General features: G+C 48.7%; 1 protein-coding gene across 1 annotated transcript; it reads right to left on the bottom strand.

Annotated features, from left to right (window-relative positions):
* Positions 1-365: 365 nt before the first annotated feature.
* Positions 366-17,637, bottom strand: LOC104832065 (inner centromere protein-like). The gene is made up of 17 exons (XM_010568034.1): positions 17,501-17,637; positions 17,032-17,145; positions 13,687-14,366; positions 12,485-12,536; positions 11,762-11,795; positions 10,489-10,588; positions 9,661-9,751; positions 8,410-8,545; positions 8,202-8,336; positions 6,904-7,013; positions 6,416-6,527; positions 5,027-5,137; positions 4,549-4,679; positions 4,260-4,338; positions 2,887-2,997; positions 1,128-1,284; positions 366-571 (listed from the first exon to the last, which is right to left on the bottom strand). The coding sequence occupies exons 1-17, from the start codon at positions 17,635-17,637 to the stop codon at positions 366-368; spliced, it is 2,496 nt and encodes an 831-aa protein (XP_010566336.1).
* Between the last annotated feature and the right edge of the window lie 665 nt (positions 17,638-18,302).

Raw genomic sequence — 18,302 nt, forward strand, 5'->3', positions numbered from 1 at the left:
ACATTACCCTCTCAGGTTGAGTAAAAAATTTTATCTTCCCTACAGTAATTTCATAGCTTCCTTGTGTAAGGTTGTGCAAGCAATCCGAGGGAACGTGTAACGGTGCAGTATCATATCTTCAAACATCTGCATTTTCACTTGCAGAAACCACAGCCATCAACCTCAAATCAGCCATCCAGAAGCATCACCCCACCATGGTGGGGGAAAGGAGAGAGACAAACACTGACAGAGTGTTTATTGCAACAGGATTTTATTCAATATTATTAATTTTTGTACAAAAAAAGCTTAAAATTGTAAATACACTGCATGCTAAGAAAACAAACTGATACACGATATTGTCATAAAACACATTTCTTTGCATTTTCTCAGTTTTTGAAGTTGCAAGATGGGCCACAGGTAGATTTGGTCCCAGGCGGGGAATGCCAAACTGCTGAGCTTGTGCGCTTGAAGTATCGAGGTTTGCTCTTGCCAAAAATATCCTGCAGCTTAGGGCTTGGAATTAGCCCAAAGAGTTGGTCAACATTCACTGGGTGATAGTATTGATGTAAAATGGCTTGATTAAGCTGAGACCCTGTGGAAACAACCATATCAGAGAAGCAGACTCATAAATAAGTTTTCAGTGCTCTGTTTAAGGTGCCCTTTCCCTTTTAGAGCCTGCAGGACAGTTACTATTCTTTCACACCTGAAAAACTATTACTGTACAGTGAGTGCGATTACCAGTTTTCCTGCTCATTGCAAAGCTTTGAACCCCACACTTATCTTCAGGTTGCCAGCAGTGCTTGTTTCAAGTTACTCAGCACACTAGATGTATCCCAAACCCACCACACCTTGGTTTCTCTCAGGAGGACAGGCTGCCTCATCACTAGTGAGCCCCCACCATTCGTTTCACACCCTCAGATCCAAACACATGCATGGAGGACTTTGGTTTAACTTCAACACAACAGCACTTGCAGGAAAGCAGCTCCAGTCCCCCTCACCACTCGGAGCCAGCAGCTGCCAGCACTGCTGAAGTCTCACACACTCCTGGACTGCACTTTGGAGAAGCTGAGATTGCACCATGTGAATTTGGAAAGCTCCAGCTTCCCAGGGCAGGAATTAAAGGAAACCAAACCAAACTTGGCACCTACCATCAGCCCAGGCAGGGACAGGCTTCCGAGGTTCATTCTCATCATCTGTAGAGTCATCACTGTTCAGATCCATCCCGTAGTTATTTTCATTTACCTTTGGGGATCTGGATTCCTTTGTGCCCTTCGGGTGCTCTAAGTAGGATGTGGAGATAGATTTCTGAAACCACAGAGACAGCATTGATTAGAGCAGGAAGCAAACCTTCCAGTCTGGCAGGAGAGCTTGCCTCACCAGGGCAGGCTGACTACCAGACCCATGCAGCCTGATCCATCGCAGGCACCTCAAAGCTCTGGCACCAGTGAGACAAAGAGACTGTGCTAAGGTCCCAGCTTAGATCCCACAGCAAGATGCTGTTAAGGTATTTAGGCAGTACCCTCACACTGAGCATAAGCCACGAGCGAGTTCCCAATGCCACAAGCTCAGCAAGGAACTTCACTGTAAAGGGAAGGTAGCCAGAAACAAGAGCTGACTTCCTAGAGCAGATGCATCATTCACACTCATTTTCATCCCTAGTTCAAAAAACAGGAGCACCAAAAGGTCACCTACCTTGTATGGGAAGCCTTTGATCTACACGTTAACTGGAACCTCTATAATATTCCTATCTGACAAGTAACTTGGGCTGAGATTTTCAGTAAAACCCAGAAGTGCTCAAATCCTTTTGGCTTTTTTTTTTTTTACTGGACTTTGCTTTGAAACCATGGGCCGCTGAAAGCCAGGCTGTAGCATGAGACTGTGTACTGCAGCAGGGACTGCAAACCACAGAGCTGAAACAGCCGCTTGCCTATCCTGCAGCTTCCAAGCTGCCAGGAAGAGCCTGCCAGTACCCGGCCAGGAAAAAGCCAGGGCTCTGTTTCACATTGAAGCTGCAGGTCGGAACAGCGCAAGCCAAAGCTCGGAGATACCTCCTGGCTTTGAGGTGAGGAACAGGGATGACTAGCAGACCTGACAGTCATATGTAGTACAGGAGTGCCTAGAGGTGCTGACCAGAGAATAAACCAGGAAGGAAACCCTAATTCTGCAGGACTCTGCCTTAAGGAAATGCAGAAGTATATACACATCTGTACAAATGCACAAACTGTCACTGTGCTCAGTGACTTGATAACTACTTTTAACCCTTTTCCCCTCCTGTTTTTTGTAGAAAGGCCTTAGAAGAACATACCATGTACGTCTAAGGACTTGGCTTTTGCACACATGGCTCTACCACTCAAACACCTTCCCAGTTTTCACAGCAGATCTGGTTTTCATTCTCCAGAGCTCTGACATGAGTCGCAACACAAAGAATTTGAGCGGAAGAAGAGGAGCCAATCAGCCGCAAGACAAGAGAGTTTACCGGCAGAGGCAGTACTCCAGTCCGACTCTTTGAGCAGCTTCCCACCTCTTCAGTTGCCAGGTTCAAGCAGCTCCAGCTCAAACAGGCTTCTGGAAAGCAAACAGCCTGACGGCTGGCCGGGCTGCAGCGACACTGACGCTTCGTGACGTGCTGCCATCCTGTGGCCATTTCCAACATCTTTTCCAAGATAAAACACTTGGTTTTCCGGCAGGTTGCCCCTGTGCTGAGCTCTCGGCCAAGCACCCAAGAAGACAGACATCCCCATCCTCTGCACAGATGCCTCTTAAACCCCAACAGCCTACACTTGAGGATTTAATTTCCTGCTCCACCACTGATAGATAATAAATCTGCAGGCTGGCTCCAAACCACAGGAGCCAATTAGACACCACCAACTCATTTTATTTGCAAGCTCTGCTAGAACCAGGACTCACCTTTACAGTTTTGCTCAGCCATGTGCCAGAGGCAGCAGTCAATGCTTCTGGTCGCTTGATTTTTTTCTCCTCTCCCAGCTGCTGCTGGGGCTCCTGCAGACCATCTTCCTTCTGTTAAGATGCAAGAATTAAGTCATTCTTCATTCATGTTCACCCAAGCAAAACAACCAGACCATCTCTGGAACTGAGCCATATTTTCCGAGGCCCTTGCAAAAAATCCTCAGTCCCTCTGTGCCTTCGTCTGCAGAAGAAAAAACAACCCCAAGACTCAAAGATAAAGCGACTCCTGTCTTTGCTCAGATCCAGATCAACGAGGTCCCTACAGCCCATGCTCACCTTTACTGCTTTGAGCCAGGGATTAGAAGCCATGGCAATGGATTCTGGTTGCTTGGCTCTCTTCTCCTGCCCAGGCAGCTGGTGCAGCTCTTTTGGGCTCTCTTCTTCCTAATAAAGAGAAAAAAATTTCACTGCTTAAGCTCCTTTTCAACCAAACCCCCTTTTTCCAGGAGTTTCTTCTCCCATACTACTCAGTATGGAGAGCTAATAGGAGGGGAAGAGCTGCAGGCACTTTGAATTATATTCAACTTCTCTCTTATCTGGAGGAGCTTTGCTATGGCTCACTCCAGCCCAGTTGCTGGCAACATATGAAGAATTTAGAACTTAATTAAAATTATATAGCACAAATAGGAGTTTGAATGTCATGGACCTGGTGAATAAGAGCAGCAAGAGCAAATACAGAAGAAGGAATTTATCCTTAAGAGGAGTAGCATTTGAGGGGTTGATTTTTTTACTAATGAAGAAAGCAGAAGAGAGTGATGTTAAGGGTAGAAAGAGAGCAGAAAGAAAATGTTACTGTGATATTTTGAGACAACCAGCCTTGACTTTAAGACATAATATTCTTTGTATAAATGCAAATGAAGTTACATGAAGCCATGATACCTGAAGTTTGTTATGGGGATCACATCCTCCAAATACACTAAGTGAATGTAGTAGGGACCCCCCCCCCCCTCTAATTTTCATGTTCAGTATCAGTGAATGCTATTTGGAGGTGTTCTTCGAAGTGCCATTGTATGGCTGCCATCCATCTTGTGATGGGGCTGAGAAGGCTCACCTGTTAACAAGAAAAGACTCAACCCCAACTCTGTCAACAGAGTTGGTTTATTCTTGCACAAACCCCAACTCCTTACAATAACATGTTTAGCTTATCATCAGTTTTACTATATTTGTTTCTCTAAACATAATAGTGAATGTGAAAACCTTAAACAGCAACACAGCACTTGGAAAACAGGTCTGATCTTAAAATAAGTCTGTGTATCCTATGCCTTGCTAGTTTACAACAGAGAAGTTGTTCCAAGACCACTTTAACTCCCCACCTTTATGTTCTTCTCAGTGAACAGTGCTGACTCCAGCTGTGGTTGGGGGGCCTTCTCTTTCCCTTGCTGTCTGTGATCCCTGGGGAAAAAACCCTATAATTTAGTTATAGAGGAAAGCATGTCTGCCCACACTCCCAAGTGTTCTTATAGCCTCTTGCTTCAGCAGCCCAAACCTTGGGACAGCCTGACACTCACACCAGTCTCCCAATTTCAGCAATACTATTTATGTTTACTGCTTCACCATGCCTGTTGCCAAGTCCCCTCCTCCAGGACAGAAACAAGCTAATACCTCTCCTTCACTTGTTCCACCTGTTGCTGCCCTACAAGATTTTTCAGTTCCAAGACTTTCCTTCCTTTTTCTTTCACTTCATCCTCTTTCCTTTTCTGCAGTGGTTTTTGCTGCTCAAATTCATCTTCCTCCTGAAGAAGAAAGAAGAAAACTCTTGTAACCCTCCAGCTCAAGTGGGGAAAGATGGGAGGATATGAAGTGAATGCTTTTACACAACCTGTGCTAGTTACACCTCATTCTGACCTTCCATGGCCTGCCACCTACCAGTTGGGCGGTCTCTCCCTTCTGTCCCCACAGGTACCCTTGGGTTCAAACCCAACATCAACTGTCTAGACAGAAATCTTGCAGCATGGACCCTAAAATCCCTGCAGCAGGAGAGGCAGTAACCTTTCCCTCTCCCACCATTCAGAACAGTGCATGGGTTCCCTGCTACTCTTTTCCTTTTCCACATGCAGGAGGGACCTAGAGTTGCTCTTACCACACTCGGCACTTTCTGCTTCCTTGTATCAGCTTCCCCATGCTTCTTCAACAGTTTTTTCTTGCTCCACTCCTCTGCCACTTTATCTTCCCGCACTTGTGAGAGGCGCACCTGAGAAAGCCACACATGTCTGCTCCATCGCCCCCGAGGACACACCTCATAGCCTTGTCCAAATGGAAGACGGGGACTGCTTCCGAAGTCTGAAGCCTGTGATATTCCAGGTCCCAATACCCAGCAAGTGGCATATGTGCATTGGATTTAGTACCAACCTCATGCAGCAAGTCCACCACTTACTACAGGCCATGTGAAGAGACACCCATCGCTTGGAGTGACACAAGAAAGGAGCACAGAGACCATTACACAACCCCAAAATAGATGCCTCCATCTTGTAAGTAATTCTCTGCTGAACAAGGGGATCTAGCATCTGGTTTCTGCTTTGCCTACAGTGCTGCTGTCGACTAACTGAACTGCAGAATGAACTGGGGATGTGAAAGCTGACTGAGCCCCAGAGACACAGATCCCTCACCTGGGTTGTCTGTCCCAGTAAAAGCACTAGCGTGTCTGCAGCAGCAGACTAGTCAGGGCTGGGTGTACTTTTGGCCGCTCAGGTTTTGAGAAAGGCTGAAAGGAACATGATTCCTTTGTTTTCTGTGGCTGACCCCTTCCAAAGGTCACTTTAGTCCACTCCCCAAAATGAGCAACCATCCTTCTCCCAAACACTGCTAGGGCTCTGGGTCAGTGAGGCACAGCATCCCTCAATCCTGCAGAACCTGCACAGTTGTACAAATGCAGCAACACTGTCTGCACACAGCCATCAACAACCCACCCTAGCATGCTCTTCATCTTCTACCTGTCCTCAAAAGAGGGCCATACAAGGCTTTAAAAAACAAACACGATACAAATACACACACAGCCAAGGCTACTAGTCACAAGCATCTCTTGCATGCTTGGTAGCTATTCTTTCCCACCACATCTTTGCAACCCCCTGCAAGCACCATGGCTTCGCTGTCTGTAATGTTTTGTGGAAACAGCTCACTCAGAGTACACTGTAAGCTGAGTAAGGCTGTCTCATCTGCAGAGCCTGTTCACAGGACAGTCAAGGGATGCTGCCACATTCCTTAAATGCAGAGCACCATAAACACTGCATGTCAGAACAGGAATGTTTAGAACTGCGGAGGTATGGAGAACAAAAGCCTCCTCTTGTTAGACAGAGAATTTCAATGTCTCTGATGCAGACTTACCCACCACCAGATTAGTCACCATCAGCAGCAACCCTGTGCTTGCACATATCATGCCAGCGGCCTGTTGCACCCTCCCCCTCCTGGTCTCACAGCTCACCAAGATAATGTCACTGTACTGAGTGGTCCAAAGCTCGGTCAGACTTCTTACCTTCTCTTCATTCTGTAAAATCTTCTGCTCCATCCGCTTTTTTTTTTCTTCTTCCATTTGTTCCACCCGCTCCCGAGCCTGCAGTGCCTTTCTCAGACGCTCTTCCCTCTTCCTGGGCAGTGTGTGTGCAAGAGGGGCTTGTTAGCTTTATCTGCTCTAGCACAGAGGATGATGGGGGAACCGGGACTTGTCACGGTAATTGGGGAAAACCATTATTTTGCTTGACTTGCTTTGGCTGAGCTTAGCCTCAGCTCACTTCTGGATTAATTTCAGACATTAGCCAGTGCTTTGCATCAATGCAGTTCTTACTGCCATGAGCCATGAACAGCTGGGCTCAGGGTCCCCAGTCAGCATACCTTGCAAAATGCTCCTTCCAAGTGGGAGGCACAAAGCACAGTACAGCAGTGCTGTCTGCCTGGCAGGAAAGGCCTCCAAGGCAATTCTGTGCTGAACCAAGGAAGGAGAAGAAGGTTAGGGACTCAACTCACTGTTTCATTTCTGCCTGCCGCCGTCTCCTTTCCTCCTCCACTTTCTTTTTCCTCTGTTCCTCAGCCTCCTGCTTCTTCCTGAGGCTTTCCAGTCTCTGCCGCTCCTTCTCCTAAAGGGAGATGAGTTCAGACTGTACCAATTGCTGGGGCCTGTTTCTACCCTCAGGGTGCTTGTGCACAGGCAGCTAGAGGCTAGGCAGCCTGCTAAACAAAGAAGTCACTGTCAGAGTCATATTCACCCACACGCTGGGATGGGAAGTGAATAGCAGGGAAGAAAAAATGCAGGTTTGGCAATAGTGCTTATTTAACTAATAAGAGCAGAAGAGTCACAGGTATAGGAGGGAAACACCTCAGTCCTTCGGCTGTAGAGAATAGGTTTAGGCAAGGAACAGCACACTCCTGCTGTAGGTGACCACCTGTAGCAAATGCTTCTTGCCTGGGACAGCGTTCCCTACACCAGCAGCTGGGAGAATAGGGGAGGAGGAGCACAGTACAAGTAGTCTTGCTTAGAGGCCAGAAGGTTTCCTAGCAGTTCCGGTCCCCAGCAGAACACACCGGCAAAGAGATCCTGACACCTCACCACTGGTGTGGCCAGCTTACTTATTTGGACAGAGAGCTGCACGGATGCCAGTGTGAGGGGAAAGAGCTATCAGTGCCCATGTGGCAAGCAGCACAACTATTACAATCGTCCAGCCCCCACAGTTAAGGGTGTCATTACTTACAACAAAGTCTCCCTGTAGAGAAGAGACATAAAAAAATGATTAAGGATTTGGAATTAACACTAGAACGCCCCTTCACAGCACACAGCCCCTGTTCTTAGCTGCACCTCCTTACCAGCCTGTGGTAGATAACCCATTGCCTGACTCCACACTGCCTGTCTTTCAGCCCCCTGGCAGCCAATTACACAAGACAAGGGTAGATTCCCACTGCAAAGATAAAAGCTTCCCACTTTCTTACAGTTCAACAGTCCCAGAATATAAAATGTTTCTGCTGACTACAGATAGAGCAGCTGAGGTATTTCTGCATATGAGGAAGGTTTGAGAATTGGTGCTAAAGTGCCCTGGCCAATAACAGTGTGTGGACAGGTGATGCAAGGCGACACCAACCAGTGTCCCTTCCCCGGGGAGGCTGAAGTAGAATTGTGAGGCCAGTTTGCTATGAGGACCTGCACTGATCCATGGTAGCAGACAGAACTAGGAATATGTTTATGCTTTTCTAAGTAAACAGTCCCTCCTGCCACTCTCCCAAACTTGATCCCCTCCTCCAGCCCCACGAGGGAAGGTGGGACTCTGATGCACCTTAAGATCAGGTCGGGTAGGAGTATTGCGTTTGATGAAGTTCTTTATGACACCCCCACGTCCTGTGCGCCCCGGGCTCGTGAGTAGACGGTTTTGCTGCACAGCCTGCAGGAAGTTTTTCAACGGTCTAACAACCTAAGAGGAGAAGATGTAGGGATGTCAGTACCTGCCAGGGAAAGGAAGGCAAAGGGCCATGCCACCCACTCACCTTGCTAGCTGGAGAGGAAGAAGGTGCAGCCTGGTTTGCTGAATTCTTGTGCTTGTCATTCCAAGGGGAAAGGGCATGACCCCCTGGCTGCTGCCCATTCCATATAACTCCCATTGCTTGTTTACAGCTTCTTGTCCTGATGGCATTAGCAAGAGGAACATTAGGTGACCATCACACTCCCCAATCTTGCTAGAAGCATGTACTTGCTGTTACACACTTCCCTCTGCCTGCTCGCTGCTACCAGAGGACATGGGCCTCCTATGAACTCAGTCAGCCCTGTGGCAGGCACACCACCCAGTCCTGAATGAGGACAGGAAAGGCACACGACAACTTGGTAGGGGAATATCCAGGTTCCAGAGCAGTGATGTACAACATAACACTCCTTCTCATTCTCCACTTTGAGTCCCACCAAGCAAGAAGTCTTTGTTCTATCTGGTATTAACAGCACAAGATAGACATAACCCCTGTGTGTCTGCAACTAGCCAGCCCAGCTCACCTCACTGGCAGGGTTTCACGCACTTTATAAATACTTTGGATGCTCGCAGATTTACCTGTGTCAGAAAAGACTGCACTTGCCTCCCCTAATTCCAGGGAAGAACAGGGGGAACTGCTTCACTGCACAATCAGTCCAATCCAGTAGCAGCCCTGATGAAGGCTGCAGATTCTGACCCATCACACGGTGCTAAGCATCCACATGAGAACAGAGGTTACGGTTATTCCCCTTTCCATCCACTACCCACAGCAAATTCACCCCAGAAAAATCAGGACAGGAGACTGAGGGCCAAGGCTAAAAGCAGCTGAAATCTCAGGTGAAACACCAGTAATACAAGCAGTGAGGAAACAAGTCAGGTATTCCAGACACTTGCACAAGATAAAAATAAAGAGGTCTGTCACCAACTCACATTGCCTTCTGAAACTACTCCCGGACCACCCCCTTATGAGCCACTCAGATTCACATCTAAGCTGTGAGTTATCTGTGCTATCTTAGTCACCTTTCCTGGTTTGTGCATGAAGTCATGTGTCTGCTTCCCAAGCCAGACCTGGGTCCCAGACCAAAACAGGGCTCAAGAAGTCACAAGGAACTCCCAGGAGTCAGGATTTGGCCAAAGAAGATTTCAAAACTACATCGGAAGTGGGGGGAAAGGTAGGGAAACAAACATACAAAGCTTTTTAAAACAGATTACTTAAAAGACCAGGCCTGAGTCCTTCCAGACCACTGGCTCATTCCTCCTCCTTCGAAATGTCTCATACCAGATACATGAGGGATCCTCCTGGGACTTGGCACAATGGCATTGTTCCTGGTTCTCATTCTGGGGTTCACTGTTTGGATTTACACAGCTTCCTGTGAAGAAACCTGTAATTAGGACCATGTGCAAGGCATCCTGCAGGGCTCTGGTTCTTGTCTTCAGCTCTCGTGTGCTCAGAGCCCCATAGCACGTAACCAAAGTGAGGAACCAGAAGCCTGGGTGGCTACCTGGAACATCATTGTTGTAGACATACACTGTGAAGCATGCTATAGTATGCATCCTGTACAGACCCTTCTGAACAGGCACAACCTGTCTCACCAAAAGGCCTCCAGCTATTTTTCCCTCTACTCCAGCTACAGCTGCTTATCAGATCCTGCAGTTCCCATAGGGGATAAACAAAAAGCCTGAATCAATCCCTCTCCTTGCTTTGAGGCACAGTAAATAAATGGGACCTGTAAATCCTCACAAAATGTAAACCCAGAGGAAAGGGATGTCAAGGTGCTTTAACAGAATATTACACTAGGTGGAAGATACCAGGTCTAAGAGCAATCTCCTTTCAAAGTGTCCCCACTTACTCATTATGCAGACTGAAGTTGGACAGGACAGCATTTGTCTCAAGGCTTCAACACACTTACAAGACGTCCTTGCTTATCTAAGTGCACGTCTCACCTCTTCAGGAGATCAAAAGCTTATCTGAAAAATTACCTTAACTGGTCAGAGGTGGTTTTGTTTCAACACAAGTCCCAGATTTTCCACAAACCCTCATGCTGACTTCCTGGTCTGTGTGTCTTTAGGGCTTCATGCAAGAAAAGCAAGACCAACTCGAAGTTACCTTCATTGTTCCCTGTCTGCTGCTCAGGAGGAGATAAGTGCTGTGCTGGAGGGCTGGCAGCTTGTATATTTTTGCTTGAAATGAGGACATCTTCAGGAGTCTGCAGGAAAAGGAAACAAGCACTCTCTTAGCACAGTTGCTCCGAAGAACAAGGCTACCATGGGTCTGCTGCCCTGAAAAAGCCAGTCACTTCCAACTGCAATCCAACTGCTAGGTTAGGGTCTGCTTCTCTATCAACTAGAGCTGTGCTGCAAGGACACTGACTGGCTCGTTTCAGTAACAAGGGGTCTCCTCATGAAACACCAGCCTCTGTAGGAAGGACAGTTGCCCAGCACTTCTCAACCAGAGCAGGAGCTTTACTGAACCTGGACTCCAAAGTCAAAGTGCCTTGAGAATGACAGGCATCTTCTACACACCTTGGAGACACCAATTTTCAAACTACAGATATTCCAATCCTGAAAGACAAGTCCCTGTAAAGTGTTTCAGGTTACAAGGTCATTAGGCACTTTAAGTACCATTATGGTATATTCACAGGAGGACAAGCAAAAAAGTTGCTGCAGTACAGCATCCTAGCTGCCTGCACACAGGCCGTGCTTTCCCCCACCTGCTAAGCTACCACCACCATGACCCAGAGCAGAGCCACCTGCCCATTCCTGCTACTGCTGCTGCTTCACAACAGCACCAGGAAGCTGTTCTGAAGCAGAGCCCACCCCTCTCTCTGCTGGGCTAGTTTTCACCTCAGCTCATTCACAGCACAACCACACAAGATGTTTTTGCCAGCTCAAAGGAGGGGGTGGGTTTCTTTGTCCTGCTAGCACTGCAGGCTTATGCTAGCTTGCTGCATATGTAGCCTCAGTGGCCAAGGAAAGCACATTAATGTGAACTGCCCTCCTGATTTTTGTAGCTCAAACCAGCCACGCAACAGAGACAGGCTAAGAATACACACAGTCAATTATCATGCCCAGCTGCCAGGCAAAAGCTTGCTGACTCCTGGGAACCTGGCCAAGCACCTCCAAAAACTCCATCTTGAAGAGGCCTTATCAAGGCACAAAATGTCTCTGGAGCCAGAAAGCCAACCGGCTTAACTAGCTGCCTAAGCATTAGAAGGGCAGCACTGTCCAACTCAGCAGCGCCTTCGCTGAGCTGGAAGGAATGTGACAGAATGATCCTTGGCCACATTCCCTGCTTCCAGTGGCAACATTCAGCAAAAGGTATCAATTCAGGCAAGATGATGTCTGGACAGATAGTTTGTAGGTTGTTCTTTAGAACTTACCTTTTCACTTGGGGGATTCAGTTCCAGTCCAGGTCTGTTAAAGAAAAGCTATTTTAATTATTTCCACTCCCTGAAGGGTGAGTTACAGGTGATAAAAGTATGATGGAGCCAGCATATGGGACCCCAAGGGAAGTGCAGATAAATCTAAGCACATCCAGAGGCACAAGCCTGTTTTAGCCAGGACACACAGAGGTGGAGCTGTAAATTCTTCTGATAGACCATTCCATTGCATTACTGAACAACACACTGACAAACTTTGTCCCCTTCTGCAAAACATCCACACAGCAGGTAAAAAGGAAGCTCTGTGAGTCTTAGGCTGAGTCTTACCTGTCCACCTTTTAGGTCAGACCACAGCTGACTGACCTCCAGCACCACCAGGCATTTGGAGGCTGGTTACAGCCAGGAGTCCCAGGACATAATTGACATGATGCCAGCCAACACCAGGCAGAGCAATGGCTGGCAGCCTCTCAAGCCTTATGGCATAGGCTGGACACCCCCCCAATGCAGTGCTTAACCTCACTGTACCCTGAACATACTTCTGAAAAGAAAGGGCTGTGCCTGAACAGCATAAACTTTGAAGTATCAACCAGCCCCAGGTGACATCATCACCTAAACAGTCTGTTACAAAACCAGTCCTATATCTCTAAGACAAAAGTGACCCATATAGCTTCCCTGTAGGGTTTTCTGTGGTTTCCTCCCGCCTGCTTTACATGGTAGCCTCACCTCATGCTGCTGGTCACATCTTCTTCCACAAAAACCTCCAAAGAGCTTTGACCTGGAGGAGAAAAAACATAAGCTAGCTTGGGGATTTCATTCTGAGGCTTCCCAACAGCAGCAATGTGTGTGTGGTAGAGCTCAGGTCTCTGTGCAGGCTTTCCTCCCAGGGAACACGCTGACTGCTCATCTCAGCTTTCCACACCAGCACTACCACCTCCCTCAAGTGTCACTGACAAACTGGTGTAGGCTGGGAAGGCAGAGAACTGAAGCAGCAGCTCCTCTGCCTGCAGACTGCTCCAGCTGCACAAACATGCTCTTGCCTGTGTCAGAGATAGCATTTCCCAGTCAATTGACTTCAGCTCCTGCCTCCCTACATGGTTTTATGCAGAGATTTGCTGGATTTAGGCTGATTTCATTCCCCCCATAACACCACTTAGCTGAAAGTGTTATAACAAATGCCTAGCTACAGCATGACTCAAAGCTGACAAAACTAAATACCAAAGGCCTCGGTGCTTTATTAGAAGCCAATCTGACTTCAGGAGCAATGATTTTTAGAAAGTCCAAATAGCAAAACCTTCCGAGGAGTAGTGAGAACAGAGGATATGAAGAGTTTAGTGCTACCAGGAATAGCCTGGATTTCTGAATCTTGTTTCCTCCAATGACTGTGCTATTTGATTCTCAGTCCATCCACTCTATCTTCACCCAAAAAGCATTTAAGTTCCTCTGCCAGTTTCGGCCAAATTTCAGGGGGTGGAGACATTCAGTTCCTATAGATTTTTTGGAGAGTTGGCAGAAGACACACAACTTTAAAGCCCCTCCCCAGGGAATGCGACAGCCTCTTCTGATCGGCCAAGCCGCACGCATGGCTAGAACCAGCCAGACCGCATTTTCCTTTTCGCTCTTGTTTTTTTTTCGCCCATCCACAACCTATGTAACCCAACCTCCAATCCCTGTGCCTATGTCCCAGCAGACACTTCCTTCATCTGCTGCAGCAAAACACAGCCTGAGACTTGGTCCGACAGTGGATAAGGACCCGAAGATTGGTCCCCAAATGGGTGGAAGCCACAAGGCCCATTGACAAGGAGACTAAGAGGAGTCAGAGGCAGAGTTAATACAGATGAGCAGCTCCACAGCTGCTTACTCCCCACACCAAAGCCAAGAAGCTGATTTAGCCAAATGAATGCACTCGACAACTGAAAGAAACTTACAGCTCACTCTGCTGGAGGCAGAGGATGATTCTTGCGCTGCTGCCTTCTTCGAAATGGCCCTGCTGATAGACCTCCGGATCATGCTCTCTCTTTTGCTGGCCAGTGAATATTTTTCTGCCAAGGAGGCCCTATGGCCCTTGTGGGGGCCACCCACAAAGCTTTGGCATCCAGAGCAACGGTGTGTTTTGGATCTCACTGTAGTCATTTTGCTGTCAGAGTCCTGGAAAAGCACCTTTTCGAGGCCTTGAAGAGACTGATCTCCTTGGAGCATGGCAGGATCTCCACCTCTAGCAGCCTTGGGAGTGGATGTACTTGCTCTTCTCTTGGGGGCCTCCTCCCCCTCCCTTGCTGTCTGGCCAGCAGGGACAGAAGACATATCATGCAGCTCAGTGGCTGCACCCCCCTTGGGCAGCTGCTCCCCTGTAACAGCCTTACAGGCTGCATCACTGCTATCGGCACCCTGAGGGCAGTCCTGACAATCCGTCTGCACCACAGGACCTTGTCCTTCTGCCGGCCATTTCCCAGTCAGTGCTGGGAGCTTGGTTTCAACACTGGCCTGAGACCTCACTGCACAGTTGGGCATAGACTTCTCTTCCCCCTGACAGCCAGGGTTCCGGGGTTGCTCTTTGCTGTAGTGCCTTTGGGAACTTGGCTTGATGCTGCTTCTCCTTCTGGACAACCTTAAATAAAAGCAATTTTAAATGAAGTGATGAGGAAGTCTCCCACTCCCAAATGATTTTTAGAGGAAAAAAAAGCAGACAACAACTTTTGAAGTGAACCTGCAGGCTTCTTCCCTCCACCAGTCCCCCTTGCAACCCAACTCTTATCACTGGTGAAATGCAGGAGCTGAACCTTGCAAGCTCGCAGATACACTCTGGCAGATTTAGCTGGAACAATTTAGAAATTACTGCTTACTGCTCTCTGCTGCTGCAGGATGTTTTTTTGCTGGATGTTATCACTCTCTACCATAGGCAGGAATGCAGGGCACATACCCCTCACTGCAACCCTCCCAGCTATCAGCCTGGCATATTGGGTTGACTCACAAATAAAGGTTGTATTTTATGCACACAAACTGCAGCAGCTGAGGTACCAGGACACTCATTGCTGTTTGCTGACACTAACCCACAGCCCCAGGCAGAGCTGACACCAGGGGACAGTAAAGTCATACTGGTACAACCAACTCCACTCTGTTTGCCTTGAGCAAAGTACAGACATCCACACAGGGAGGGATTTTGGATGGAAGATATTGCAGTCTCCCATGATCAACTCCGTGTGGAAGCCTCCCCTGTAGATATGTACAAGATCCCAGCTAGAAACAGAAGGCTCTGCTGCTCTCTGGCAGGCTACTCAGATAAAACACATCCTGAGCACTGGGGAGGCAGGAACCCGAGCACTGAAAAACATCCACAGCTCTAAACACAGAGTTTGTGAACAGGCTGGGAAACACAGCAATGCCACTACACACATGGTACCTGACAGCATAATCCTGAGGAAGGCAACAAAAAAATACCTGTACAGTTAGGACTCACAAATTCTTTGAATTACTGTTATTTAAGAGAAATATTATCTGGTACAGTAACTGTGTATAGCTCTATTGCTTCATTTAAACCTGACCCACTATGCAGAGGCTTGGGGAACTTTGGCAGTGAAATCCTCTTTTCTGCATTAGGTAACCTGGCATGAGAGGATGGAGCCACACACTTGATCAGCAAGTTGAGGTGGACGAATCCAAAACCAAAGGACAACTTTGGCTGTCCAAAGAAAGGCAGCTTCCGATGCCAAAGTGACCCAGAGGTAGCCAGGTAAAGGGTGGAGATTGGAGACAAAGATGAAATGGAAAGCTAACATGGAAGCGCGCAACAGCTAAAGGCAGCTAAGAAAACCCACCACGGTGCAAGAACAAGGTTTTACAGCCCCTGGTGCATGACCACCAGCAAGCAGTGGCTTGTCCTACTGCCAGTATTCCAAGTTGATACCCTCTGCCCTTCTTCCAGCCTCGTTCTCTTAATTTCTCATTCTGATGTCTAGCAAGAAAGGGGACTTTTTGCTAGAATTAGCAAAAAAGACTACTATTTGGGAAATGTGTAACTAACAATACACTAAGAAATGGGTTTTAAAATACACACTGAGAAAAACAGGCAAGAAAAACAACAATAGCCTGACCCTACAGGATGGAGCACAACAGGCTGAACTGCAGTGTGAACTTCCTGTTGACAAATGACCGCCTACCCACACATTTTGTCACATCAGCAGATCTTTCTCAAAACTAGGTTTAAATGAGGAAAAATACATGCAAGACCTGTCTTCTTCAGTGGAGCAATCCAGCTGCTACCTGAAAACTAACAGCATGTCTTAAGAGCTCTCCCATTTAGATCTGCAACATTTTCTTCTCCTGCCCTCCTTCACCACACACATGCATGAACTTCCCACGCTTCCTTACTATTCTTGCTGTTCTCTCCATCCTCCATGTCTGGTTTCTGACAGTCTTTTAGTTCTACCTCTTCCTGTCCAACTTCTGTGGGTTTTTCACCATGGTTATCAAAATTTAAGTGCCTCAATGCATAAACAGTTTACTACTGCGTGCCCAGAGACGAGGTTTGGGTCACACTACAGCAACTGTCAGTGTGAGCTCACAGCATATGCTTCTCTGAAGGGAAGGTTACCTTAACCACCTTGCCGCTGAGCACCAGCTGAGAGCAGATACACAGTCAGCTACCATGAAGCAGTGACATCAAGGAAGTTAATTAGCATCACAGCCATCCCTGACTACACATGCAATTAAATCATGCCCTACACCATCCTGCCTCGGCATCTGTTTGCAGGCAACTGTTGTCTATTTAGGACTGGTTTTAAAAACCTCAAGTACAGTCAGTTCTAAGCAAATCACTTGGAATTTCCACTTCAGTTTCACCGCTAGTCCCTTTGAGCCTTTCTGCCTGCCAGTTCAAACAACTGTGGATGTGCCATTTCTGCACGTCACTCATAGCAAGTTCTGTTCTCAGGTTCTCTCAGGCACCAGTACAAAGGTTTAGGGAGTGAACACCGGTAGCGACCTCAGGCCGAAAACAAAATCCAAGCAGACAAGAAAATAGAATATTTATTATTCTTTGTTTCTAACCAGAAAAAAGATAAAACAAAAATTAAAGTGAAGGAAGCCAGCCAACTCTATCCCAAACTTTCACAAGAATCAGAACATTGATTGATCTTGACATGCCCTTTTAAATGTATTTGCTAACTCGGGGAATAAAGCAGCTATTTTATGTTCTTGTGTATGTGGAAACAGTTACTACTTTGTTTCATTCTTAAACACTGTGTGGCAGAGCCAGAACAAACCGGCTCACCTACCTCCTCCTGTTTGGCTCCTTATGCTCATCTTTCAGGCAGGAGGACTGCCTTTTCTTGGGACGCCTCCTCTGTGAAGGTGTTTTGGGCATTAATTCAGGTCCAGCCCCAAAGTTGCTGTTGAGCAGACAAATGCGGAAGGCAGAGATTGCTCCCCCCCCCCCCCCCCCAAAACAAATCCCACCCACAAAACAAGGGCTGCTCATTGAAAAGGATGAGTGCTGGGTAAGAAACAAGGGAGTGAAGCATGCCAGCCACCTGGCACCAAGGCCCAAACGGAGCTGCCAAAGCCACAGCTATGTCAAATCACAGTCGCACAGCTGCGAAACCCAAGTCCCACCAGGCCTGGCACTGGGGCTGGCCCCCAAGCAGCTGGGAGCCCACCCGGCCTTAGGCTCACAGGGGCTGGAGGCATTTTGAGACCAGCCAGCTCCCTGGGGGATGGAGAGGTCCCCCTGAGGGCAGCCCCTACCTATCCAGCATCCTCATGCCCTGCTCCTCCACCTCCCGCAGCCAGGCCAAGTGCTTGTGCTCGGCATCATGGAGGAACCGCGAGAGCCTCTGCCCGCACACCTCCAGCAGCTGTGTGGGACCGCCAGCCTCTGCCATAGCCCTGCCTGAAACACAAAGGGAGCGGTGAAGGCTGGCAGGCACCCGGGGAGGCCCCAGGCCCGCCTCCAGCCTCAGAGCGGGGTGCTAGGGCGGGCCAGGCCTCAGCGCTGCACCCCAGGCAGGCGCAAGGCCGTAGCTGAGGCGCGGAAGGACCCCCAGGCCTCTCCACCTGCCTCCCCTAGGGCAGAGCGGGCCCCAGACCCGCTCCAGTACCAGCACCGACCGAGAGCCCGCCGCGCCCCCGCGAACACAGCTTCCCTCTCCCCCCATCATCCCGGCCTCTACCAATCACGGCGCGCGCGCCCCGAGATGGGGACTCTTATTGGCCACGACCCACGTCCATCACTCCCCCGCCGTTAAAGCCCCGCAGCCTATTTGCCTGCCCCTTCAAGCCCCGCCTTCCAAGCTAAGTCCTCCGCGGCCACAGAGGTCGGCGAGCAGAGGGGAGCCGATTTTGAGTGCTCCCGTGGTCGCCTCGCAGCCAATGGGGAAGGGCGGGCTGGCGGGGGCGGTGCGGCGCGGCGCGGCGATGATAGGCTGGCGGGGCGGTGACGTCGGCAGGGCGGAAGGCGGGCACTAGGTTTGAATTCCAGGCGGGCGGTGGGGCTGGGTCGGGGGTGCGCGCGCGCGCGGGCGGGCGGTTGGGGCAGGGTCGGCTGAGG

Source organism: Haliaeetus leucocephalus, unplaced genomic scaffold (genome assembly GCF_000737465.1).
Source record: "Haliaeetus leucocephalus isolate CR32 unplaced genomic scaffold, Haliaeetus_leucocephalus-4.0 Scaffold236, whole genome shotgun sequence".
Classification (NCBI taxonomy): domain Eukaryota; kingdom Metazoa; phylum Chordata; class Aves; order Accipitriformes; family Accipitridae; genus Haliaeetus; species Haliaeetus leucocephalus.

What these genes read in the sequence shown, in the direction of transcription:
- LOC104832065 (XM_010568034.1), bottom strand. Translation starts at nt 17,637, where the DNA reads ATGGCAGAGGCTGGCGGTCCCACACAGCTGCTGGAGGTGTGCGGGCAG. An exon ending in AAGGAGCCAAACAGGAGGAG is followed by an intron (nt 14,367 to 17,031) that starts GTAGGTGAGCCG and finishes CTTTTATTTAAG; the next exon opens with GTTGTCCAGAAGGAGAAGCA. An exon ending in GCAGACAGGGAACAATGAAG is followed by an intron (nt 9,752 to 10,488) that starts GTAACTTCGAGT and finishes GTTTCTTCACAG; the next exon opens with GAAGCTGTGTAAATCCAAAC.